Raw genomic sequence first — 12,070 nt, 5'->3', positions numbered from 1 at the left:
ATAAATATTTACTATTGCAAAGAATAAATATTCAAGCAATAAAAAAAGTACACCGAGTTTTTCTGTATTACTTTTATTTAACACTTTATAGTAACTATAATTCACAAAATTAAAGCATAAAAGGGTATTTCCTATAACTTTAGATAATAATACAAGTTGAAATCAAAGGATATTCTACAAAAGAGCAATACAAGTGATGTAATTACCGATTACATAAAAATGATTTACTCAAAGCACATGATACTTAAAAAAAAATATTAACGTCCTGATTTACGAGTTAAAAAAAGCACCAAGTTAATCAGTTATTTGACGGACCGGCCAGGTATACAAGGTAACTCGAAAAACGCATTCTATTCAAAAGTGAGATTATTACAATGCTCCCAACATTTCGGTGGAAATAATTCACGTCTTCCTCTATAATATTTTTTTCGATTAACCCTGTATTCGTAAATGAACAAAAAGAAACAATTTTGGTACCGTGAGATTTTTAAAGTTTCAAATCTGGTTAACGTTGGAATATACCTAAGTTCACTATAAAAATAGAAAACTACTTATGTTTTGAGAGTAATTTTTTGGAAATAAAACTTTACAAACCAGATGAAATATTTTCCAAAACACCACTTCAAAAAAAAAAAAAAACTTTCAAGGCTTATCAATCATTTCTTTAAAATTCAATATGTCTTTTAAATAATGATAGTGATATAAAGAAATCACGAGCTGAACATAAATCGCCCGCTGACGACATTTATACTACGATAAATACAAATATTGTAAATAGATATCAAAAGTCAACATTGTAAATATTGTTGCATCGCTTCAAGGCACAAACAGTTGTTCTGGATTATTCCGCCATTTTGAATCCTTGGGAATGATAATTTCAATAAATGCAAGTCGGAATGAATTCGGCATTTGTACAGGGCGAGAATAATTAATTGTGAAAACCTATTCAATTTGTGTTTCAAAAACAGGATTTCTACAAAATCTCTCAAAGTATTTACGTAAGGGATAGAGGGCGAAATCATATCGGAGAACTCCGCATATTCATTATTATTATTACATTAAATCTGTAACAACAGACCTTTACATTTTCCCAAAAAAAAAGTCGACATTATTTGTTAGTTCTATAAAAAAAATGGGTAATTTACCAGGAAGTGATACCTAAAAATTACCATTTTGAAGAAAAATCGAAGGTTCAATAATAAATGTGACGTTACTACCGTTGAACTTGCCCCCTTTCTCGAATTGAATATCTCTTCAACAAAATTTGAAATGTTTTAATTTCATAATATGAAATGCTTCTTAATTATGGTATTAATCATCAAATCGACTTCAAAAACTATTTGGCAAAGTTGCACACTCAGTCAGGACAACAAACCACAGGAGGAGGAGGAGGAAGAAGAAGAAGAAGAAGAAGAAGAAGAAAAAGAAGAAAATTAAATTATGCAATATGGATAAACTTTACGGTGTTGCCAAATTCATATCAAACGAAAATAACAAAAAAATTAAAACGAGGTACTATTCATCATGTATGTAGTTTTCACCAATTCAGTTATCTCAATGTTAGTGTAAAGATGTATTGAAACGAACGTTGGGCATTTTGCTTTCAACAAAAAATCCGGAAAAAAAAAATATTCGAGACATTTTACTGTAATGAACTAATTAATTTTTGGTGAATTTTTCATGATAATTCACAAATACTGAGACGTGTTTCATGAAGAACCTACATATTTTATAACCTCTGAATATTTTTAAAGATCACTTAGGAAATGTCTCGACTATATAACCAATTAGAATGATTTGTAGTAATTTTGGTAAAATTCAGTTCTTCACAGAATTTCTGTGAGAAGTTTCAGCCACGTGAAATATGTGGAATGTGGTTGAATTAAATATATTTTATAATTTTCTTTTTCGTGACATGAATTTGAATTCCACTACTACTGTATTTTTGAATACTTTGAATTTTTTTTATATAATTCAAGGTATTCAGAAATTTCGTAAAAACCCATATCAAGTCCATAGAAAAAGTTTTGTAACATTTAGAGGACAATCCGAGATTTTTCTGCAATTGTATAAAATTTCTCATTGAAATTCTCATGTCGCAAGAATTTCTGAAATAAAAATTATGGAAAATTGAACAGAATTGATATAATAAATTCAAAATTTCTCAAATACTAATCAGTGTATTTAAATTGAAAAGCCCACAAATACATATAAAGTAAAATAAAACATAATTGATTATACGAAGAAATTAATGTTGACTTCTTCAAATATTCCATAAAATAAGAATTTAGAGGATCTTGATGAAGTCTGTTTTGATAAAATCAAAAAGAATTCCTGAGGTTCCTGAGCTTGAACATGGTGGCAAATATTCCTCAGATTTTTCTTGATGAAATAGGTATGTTTTTCATCGAATTACAAAAATTTCAGTTTGATCTTAGTATCAAAAAGCCATTTAATTGAAAGTCCTCTGAATTTACCGAAATAAAACTACCGCTAGTATAATTCTGTAATTCACTGAGATAATTTTTAGAATCGTTTTTGTCGATAATCCACGAAATTTTTGGTTATTTAAAATTTCAAGAAATAAGTCACTCTAGGTAACATCAAAACTGCTCTCGCCCTGTACCACTACATTTTAAATTCACGTTATTCGTTTGCCACACTAAAATACATAGAAAAATCTAAGATGGCAAGTAAAATGGCTACTACGGAATACTTTGGAAGAGATCTAAATGTTTCATTGGTCCTAAGTTTACGATTTCAAAAAGCATATTTATTCATATTTTATAGACAAGTGGTTAGTAGAAATGAAACTCACTTTACACGGGGTTCAACAAACAAGAGAAAGTAGAAATTTTCCCCTGGCAAGTTGTTTGATTCACTCGTTTCCAAGAACCCTGTATAACGAATGGTTTTTCTAACAAATGAAATATAGTCTAATGAAAGAGTATTTTTTTGTTCACAGGAAAGAACAAAATTTCAGTTCTGTGCGAATATTCGTCCCACAAGTTGTTGTATCAAAAATGGAAAATTCAAATGAGGTTATAAAAAATGCAGGTAATGAATAGGATGTTTACAAATCGTGGTTTGATTGGAATCCAAAAATATTGAGGTTTCTAAAATAAAACTTTTTGAATTCTAGGAAAATGTTTGTAATTTCATGTTCCCTTGCTTCAAAAAACGAACATTATCTTCTTTTGAATTAGTATACACCCTGTATATCGACGAATATTGGCACAGAATCATAGAATATTCTGAAAATCCTAAAAACATCCTGTAGAACGCTAGCACCTATAGCAGAAAATGGAACTCATTCAGTATTAATTTATATAAGGAAATATATTCACATATTTTTTTTGTTCCTGTTAGATGGTTTGATGAAAATTGAAGCAAGCAAGTTTAACGCAACAGAACAAGAGATGATTGTTGCAGATCGCTCTGAAAAAGTTCCATTGCTGTTCAAAAATAAGACTAACCTCCTAGAATTAAGACAGTACTTTTATACAAAATGGACATGCGTATGTATAGTTTTCCTAGAAGAGTCCTATTCGAAGAGAGACAGGCTGGTTCGAAGGAGAATTTTTTGATACATTATAAAAGAAGTGTCAAAAAATCAACGTTTTTTGTGTTTTTTCTCATTTTCCATCATTTATCTTAACGTGTTGCAGGCTAAAATGGTAAAATCTGCATTTGAAACGTTAACATACATTGTGGAAGATGAAAACCCCAAAAAAAAGTTGGATAAAAAACCTTGAGAACTCAAAAAAAAAAGACTTTTGTTCAATAAATCAAGAACTATTGGATTATACATTTCATGTTGTTCGATTTTCCTATTTTCCTTATATCAACTTGTGTTTTATTGTGCTTGTAGTGGAGTTTTTTCAATAAAAAACGTCAAAAGAAAGCAGCATTACATGATTGTTTCTTCTGCATGTATGATCGTTTTATTGGCTTGTATTTGAAAATTTTCAGTGAAGACACGTTGACATTTTGAGCGAAATTTCGCGGACTGCTAATGGGAATCGGACATAAATCGATCATAATCACGATTCAACAGGGTAAAACGAGTTCAGTGTCTTCAAGTGATCAATTTTCTCCTCAAAATTCAAGAAATATTGATGCAAACTTTTATTTTCAATCAACGGCAGATGCACTTGAAAAATATTCCCCGTTTCTAGGCTTAATAGCTGGCTTAAAACAATATGAATTCAACAATTTTGAAAGGTTTGAAAATGTCTTAAATTCCTATTCAACAAACTTCTGTGAAATACAAAGCTTCTTTATAATTTTATTGCCTTGAATCCTTCTGTTCATACGGAAATATAACACAAAAATGTCATATATTACTTGCTTCTTCTGAGAATTCCTAATTTCGAATAAAAATAACTCGATCTATCGCAAACTTTCGATGATACTGTTTAGCAACACTCACAACAAAATTGGAGTGGTAAGCCCCCCGGCTCAATTATGACACCTTTGTTATTTTCAATCTATGTCTAGGGTTCAATGCTATTTCTCCATTAGATTTCAAAGTTATTTTGCTGTTTAAAGAACGTGATACTGTGGTAGACATTATCACTGCAGAGAACAACTCTATCCTCATTGCCTTTGATAATATCTACCGCAGTAGTAGAAGAAACGTCAGATATAAAAACCTGCAGACCACGGCTATAAGATTTGGAAAATAGGTTTGACACAGTTCTTTTACTGTTGTTACAAAATTATTTGCAAAATTTTCTATCTGAATTTTTATATGTAGTCAAATATCCCTCTCTCATATATCTGGTGTATATTCAAAAAAACTAAATGTCACAAGTGGTAGAAATATTTTTCATCTCTTACTTGTAGTTACTATTTTTCAACTATTTTAATTTATTTGGTAAGAGATAGTGAGACGACTGAATTGTGGTAAAGCTGACCGTTTTCAAGTTCTACTGAATGATAAAAAAAATTCGACTCTGGGCCTTTTGGTTCTGATTTCGGAATTCTATTTTTGGCTGAATCCACTTTATTTGCAGGTATATTAAATATCTATTCAAACTTTGTCACAATAACTAGAGCTGAACTTTTTTTGCTGTTTGTTTTCCCTTTCAGTTGACACTTTTCATTGAAATGTGAAAACTTTAAAACTATTAGGTTATCAGTTTCTACGTTATATCATATCGTATATTTGGCTTGCCATTTGAATAAACTTACAGCTGAGAGGACTTTGTTTTCGAATTGAGCGGGGGAATATTTTTCACAATAGATTAGTTGTTTGGGACGAAACCGTTTTGTTTTTCTTTTTTTTTTTTCTGGAGTATAAATATGAAGAAGTGGAAAGCCAAAACACTTTTGTCGCAAAAGACTTCGTTTGTGTGTCAAAATTCTACTTAGTTTTAATATTTCTGATAGACATCGTAGATGATTGATTTCCCTATTCAACTAACTGTTTGTCTCTCAATAAAAGGTAAAACTGTAATTATCTGGCATAGAATAAACCCAAAAGAAGCACTTTTTCCAATCACCAGAAATACAACAGTCTTTCCAACGCTCGTTTCAACGCTAGTTGCCGTCTTCAGGAGATGAAAACAACGGCTTCATCTCCTAGTTGGTAAGACACGCGTCGAAAAGAGTGTTGCATTTCTGGTGACGGAAAAAAAAATGCTTGTTTTGTGTTCATCTCTTGATGACTACTATGCAGAGATTTGAATAGCCCCGAAAATTGTATTTTTTCAAATTTTGTATGGGCATAGTTTCACCAAGTTCTTGTAAAATAAAGAATATTGCCATTGTTATTGATGAAAATCATTTCAATGTAAAAAACACGCTTCTAAAAACAATGTAAGACTATGAAAATGATTCAAAATTTTACGAAAATGATTCAAATTATACGAGGGGAGTGAGAAAAGTTTGCTTACATAATAGTTGGATGCATTCTCGAAATTTCAATTCTATCAGGGTTCTGGAAAATATTAAAATGAAATATCGAAATTTTTCACTGTTCCTTAGCACATTAGCAGTCACCACAGTTGTTTTTCGATACAATAATCATACAGTAGATGCCGCTTTCTTCCGACCTTTTTCCACTTCTTTACCTTTTAGATCACTATACTTTCACTGCGCTACGAACCAGCTCGTGCCTCCGTCCAAACCCGGCCTTAAATGTTGGCCAACTGTACGTAGTTGGCGGGCAACATGCCCACCTGTCCGGTACGTTGAACCTCACCCGTCATCCAACCTCCGTCGATGCTCTGCACGTTGATGATCAAGTCGCCCTCCTTGAAACTGACCTCGTCCTCGTCTTGGGCGCCGTAGTCGTACATGGCCATGTAGACGCGCCCTAGGGAGCCGTAGTTGTGGTTTACGGGGTCCATGTCGTGAACTGAACCTGTATAAGTCATTGGTGGTGATACCGTGATAGTGCCACAAGGATCTCAATCTGGGCCAGTTCATTTATAAATAAGTACATAAATTACATCAAAAGGTGTGGCTCAAAAAGTTATTTAGTATTGGAAAACCTTGTTATTGGGAGTGTTCAAATTTTTCAAAGAGAAAAAAAATTTCAATCATCCTCATGATACCAATATTACATCCATGGTTAATGTGTCCAATTATCACATTTAAATCCTGATGGAATTCCTCCAAGTTTTCTTAAATCATTCGTCTTCATTTTAGCTAGACCACTTTTCCATATATTTTATAATTCCCCATCATCTGGAAAATTCCCGGACTATTGGAAAACCTCATATGTCTCCCCAATGTATAAATCAGGCTGACGTGAGTAATTATCGCCCCATCTCTATTCTTAGTGCAATCCCTGAAGTTTTTTAGAACATCTTTTTTTATTACCTTACTTATTTATGACCGTTCCCCAATTATAGGGACCCAATAATTCGGATTTACATCCAAAAAGTCAGCTGAACTGGGTCTGATTACCTACATCGATTTTTTGTCTGATGCTCTGCCTAGGGGTTTGCAAGTTTACTCTATGTACACTGTTTTCTCCAAAGGGTTTGACAAAGTTGATCATAAGCTATTGATCCATAAACTCAGTTTATATGGATTGTATTCTCATACAATCGCGATTACATCGGGTGTTCCACAAGGTTCACATTTGGAACCACTGTTGTTCAACCTTTTTATCAACGATCTAATCAGCTTTTTCCATGAAAGCGAAGCTTTGCTATTTGCTGACGATTTAAAATGTTTAAAATAATCAAAAGTGAAGATGAAACATTGTGTCTATGAAACGATATAGATTACCTATCTAACTGGTGCTCGCAAAATGATATGTGTTTGAAAGCATCCAAATGCCAAATTCTTCGCTTTCATCGAACACATCACCCAATCACTTTCGAATATAGTATAAATAATCGGACCTTACATTCTGTTATTGAAACCAAAGATGTAGGTGTGATCCTAGACTCCACACTTAGCTATAAATCACACATTAAAAAATTTATGAAGATGCTTGGCTTTATAAAGAGAACTACTTGTGATTTCACCAACATCACTGCTATTAAATCTCTTTATTTTTCCCTGGTTAGATCTCATCTCGAGTATTGTTCCACAGTTTGGTTCCCTCATTACGTTACACAAAAAAGGGAAACTCGAGACCGTACAGCACAATTTCCTGTGATATATTGCCTTCAAGATGCGTGTATACTATGACTATTTAGCATTGGAATGCATTTTGAACATACATTCTCTTGAGACTCATAGAAAACATAGAGATTTAATACTTCTATTCAAAATTATCAACGGACTGAGTGTTCAACTAGCCATGTGTAAACGTTTCAATTTTCTTTTCACAGATTCAATTATTCATATAACAGCTTCATTCCCAGAACTCTTCGATTGGCTAACTCTTTAAATAACCTTCAAATCTCTCAATATATCAGTTTCCTGCTTTAAAAACCATATTCTTTACCTAGCCATCTAATACTTGTATTGTATTGTGTCTAGTGTTACTCGCCTGTAAGAATTATATTAGTTCATATTGTTATACATTTTAATTTTCCTTACATAACCTACTTCTTATCTTACTTTGAAATTGTATTAGTCTTATAATTTATTTTTAATCCACTGTATTACATCAAGTACTACATAGCATTGTACTACTTATATCTGGATTGGGCGGTGTATATAAATAAATAAATATCCAATACCTGGTGAAATGGAATCCAAGTCTTTCATTTGTGTAACATTATTGAGTCAAACTTTATATACAGAATGAAATAATGTTACAGGAATTCATATTTACATTCATGTTAAATGCACTGGAAAAAAGTGTTTACTTTTTATAAAGGCAAAACGCAATTACCTTACATCTGTTGGGATTTCTTAGATGATGAATAAAATATTACGATTAACCTAATTAACACCGGCCCACAAACTGATCCTTGTGAGACTACATGCTGAATTGAATTTGTGTTTGCCAACAAATATTAAAATACCTTATTTAACTGTAATTTTCAAACACTCACCAATATGACGTTGTGGCTGGCTGTTCACAGATCCCACGTCTGAAGAATATATCAAAGTCTGAGAATTCCTGGAAGAGTAGGGACTTTGGAACTGACCGCCAGTCGCTTGCGGGTCATAGTCGCCGATCTTACCGATAGTTGGATTCGCTGCGGGAGCAGAGTGAGCTGGCAAAGATTGAGCCTGAGAAACTGGGGGCTGGTATGAGCTTTGTGGTGGAGGATTCGCATTCTTTACATCGGGGTCTTTTAGGCCTGAAAAAGTCAGCAGATTAAAATGTCTAGATGAAGATTGGAACAATTGTAAATGAGATATGTAAACAATAAATATTTCAAGAGAAAGTGGACAATTTGTGAGAGCCACTAATTCAGAAATGAGTTTCGGTACAATGAAGGGAGTTAATAATTGAAGAAGGTTTTTTTTTCCAGTTTACTACATGGGCTGAAAAATCTTGGACCTAACATATAGAGGGCGCTACTCTTGTTGCATTCACAACTTTTTCAGTACGTACTAACACTCAAAAGGAAGTTGTTGAAATTACATGATAGTTTTTGAGTTATTTTGCTAAGAGTGACACTACTTTTGTTACTCTTTGTAAATGACCTGGCTACTGTACGTATTTCTGGTAGTTTAACCATTTTTGCAGATGATACCACACTTTTGTGACATAATATAAGTCAATAGAATTTATATGAAAGCATCTGTAATGACCTCAACAAAATTGAACAATGGTGCGATGCAAATCTGCTGTCATTCAACACTAAAAAACTAGTATAATCACCTTTAAGTACAATCTACCAGAAATCATATGGAAAGTACACTAGTGGAAAATAAGATATCTACAAAATTCTTGGGATATAATATCGATGAGTGTCTGAAATTTGAGGAGCATACAAACATTATAAATAAGAAACTTTCCTCCAGGCGTTTTGCACTCAGAATAGTATCAAAAAAATTAGGATTTCACACAGAAAAATATGTTTATTATGCCCTCACACTCACCTAAGGTATGGCATAGAATTTTGGGGTGTATGCAGTAAACAGCTGTTTCAATCTGTTTTCATATTACAATAACGTGCGGTACAGTATCTCTGTGGAGCAAAGCGGAATAATCCTTGTAAGCCACTGTTTTTTAACACGCTTTTATGAGCTTCACCTGTATGTATGTATGTTTGTTTATTGTAGTGATCCAGAATTTATAAACCTCTAAGGAAGCTAGCCACTCGTACCAGCGAAAAGTCAGTGTATTAGTGTCACTAATAACCTAACATAAGTAGCTTATATTGTTTGTTTGACTTGCCATGTGTACACTGCTCTATCACTTCATTGAAAAAAAAATATGTACTCACCATTGGAATTTTCGTTGTGCCTCCTCTGTTCCATCTCCGCTTTCCTCAATAGATCTCCATGGTATGCCACGTTGCTGATGATTTTAGTGTTCTGTTTGATTCTAAGAGTCTCCGGATCATCCGCTACTTGCGTAAATTTGCCTTTGCTCTTCTCGAAATCAGCGTGGTATTTAACATTAGACTGCAATTTGGTGTTTTCGGCAATGCGTTTCAATTCAGGAGTCTCTGCCATAGTGGTAGCTTTCGCTTTCGGAATGTGTCTGAAGGTTGCAAGAAAATGTATTAACAAAAAATCATCGACGTCATATTGATATTTAATGAACCGGTCTCTTGTGTGAGGATACTTTCCTAATGAATTTCAAAAGCCTTCGGTTATTTTTTTTTTTAAAGGGGGAAAGAACTAAGAAAGATAACTACAGATAAATTTCACTTTTGAGTTCTCTTTCCAATACTGGTAGATGAAGTTTTGAATCATATGCGTATAGCAAAGTACTACAATCTAAATCGTCGACTTAATCATTCAGAAACAATGAAAAAAGTAAAAGCCCTAGATTGGAGCCTTGAAGGACTCCAGAAGTTGGAACATATGGATTGATTGGAATGATGGCCATTATAAAAATCGAACATACGATTTGCAGAACTGGATATCTCTGGATGAACCAAAACAGCTCAGCTTTTCCAACAAAATTCCATGATCTACCCTATCAAAAGCCTTTGAGAAATCAACATAGATTACATAGAAAGGTTCATAGTATGCTACAGTGAAGAGAAGGTGCTGTTCAAAGAGTTTTTATCATGAGAAGTGAGTTTCTGAAATGAACAACTTTTCATCTTTTGGATGGCCGTATTTCCAGAAGTAGACCAGAGGGCAATGCTTTGACTTCTGATTCATGATCAGCAAACAAAAATAAATAAATATGAAATGACATGTGTTCCCATTTTTCTTGAAATAATAAATTGATATGAATAGAAGATATTTTCAACTTTTGAAGGTTCATATCTTGGGCACAAGATTCTGCACAGGGTGTACAGAAATCCTTAATTCTCAATATTCCTGGGTCGTCAACTTATTGGGCCATATGTTCGACATTAACAGAGTTCTGATCAAATTACTAGTTTCTTGAATATGAACCGGAACAAGAGTAACTTTGATACTTACGCTTCGCAATAGGGCTCCTTGTTGAACCCTTTGTAAGATCGCATATTCAGTGCCATTCCGCAGTCCTTGCATTTGAAGCATAGTTTGTGCCAAACCTAAAAAACAGAACTATTCATCAGAAAATTCCTTGATGAATTCAATTGCTAAGAAACCGTCAAGGAAGTGGTAAGTGGTTTTAATTTTCATGACTCATTCAATTCAGATGTTTCTCCTGAAACAACCTTGATTGAACACAATTTTTCTGGAATTGATTTTATAGTAATCCGGTAGTTATATGAGAACGGACAATTAATTTGTAAATCTAGGCAATCTTTGACGGAGAATTAACAGACCTGCAATTTCATGATAAACAAATCTTACCTTGTCCAGGCACTTCAGCTCTTCGGTGGGATACACTGTTTTTTCGCACCTTGCACACTGTTTGCTCATCTTATTTGGTTAGGATATCAATTTGCATTAATTACTGTATCTATTGTAAATATTTTCTTTTCCATAAAACCGTTCACCTGTTCCTCACTAATTGGTAAAATTCATCAACCCAACCCACTAGACGGATTGACCACCACAAAAGTCATGGAATCGCAGGAATTAATTGAGGAAAGCTGACAGCTGTCATCATAGTGGTAGGAATGCGTTTACCAAAGTTGTGTGAAACACCCAAGCAGTTTGCAGCTTTAAAACTCATTCTCAATGAGAACTGATAATCGAGTCTCCTTAACAGAGAAAACTGAACAGAGTTTATGTCAAAGGAAAAAAATTAAATTAAATATAATAGATCTAACCTAATCATCTGATGCTATATACAAATAATAAGATATAATGGTTCCACAACTTTTACTGTAATATAATACAACATGAAGACAAAATACATCTTGAAAGAATTGAACACAATTATAATACCCCGTGGTTCTGAAGAACCTGAGATCCATTGAATATAGAACCCAGAACCGTTTGGTGTCCCGTTCATCTTCCTATCAATCTAAAACACTATACATTATGAAGGTACCTATTGATGAGCATCTTATACACACAAAAACTCTCCGCAGTTGACCGACTATTCGAACGGATATATGAGCAGAAAGGGTAAAAGAGAGGA

General features: G+C 33.4%; 1 protein-coding gene across 1 annotated transcript; it reads right to left on the bottom strand.

Annotated features, from left to right (window-relative positions):
• Positions 1–57: 57 nt before the first annotated feature.
• On the bottom strand, positions 58–11,561 carry LOC111505856 (LIM and SH3 domain protein F42H10.3). The gene is made up of 5 exons (XM_023160743.2): positions 11,335–11,561; positions 10,975–11,069; positions 9,816–10,075; positions 8,469–8,720; positions 58–6,370 (listed from the first exon to the last, which is right to left on the bottom strand). The coding sequence occupies exons 1-5, from the start codon at positions 11,401–11,403 to the stop codon at positions 6,141–6,143; spliced, it is 906 nt and encodes a 301-aa protein (XP_023016511.1). The 5' UTR covers positions 11,404–11,561; the 3' UTR covers positions 58–6,140.
• Positions 11,562–12,070: the final 509 nt, after the last annotated feature.

Source organism: Leptinotarsa decemlineata, unplaced genomic scaffold (assembly GCF_025532065.1).
Source record: "Leptinotarsa decemlineata unplaced genomic scaffold, Ldec_3_MD MMD2_tig00001719_RagTag_RagTag, whole genome shotgun sequence".
Taxonomy (NCBI): Eukaryota; Metazoa; Arthropoda; class Insecta; order Coleoptera; family Chrysomelidae; genus Leptinotarsa; species Leptinotarsa decemlineata.
This window is presented reverse-complemented; position numbering and strand designations above follow the sequence as displayed.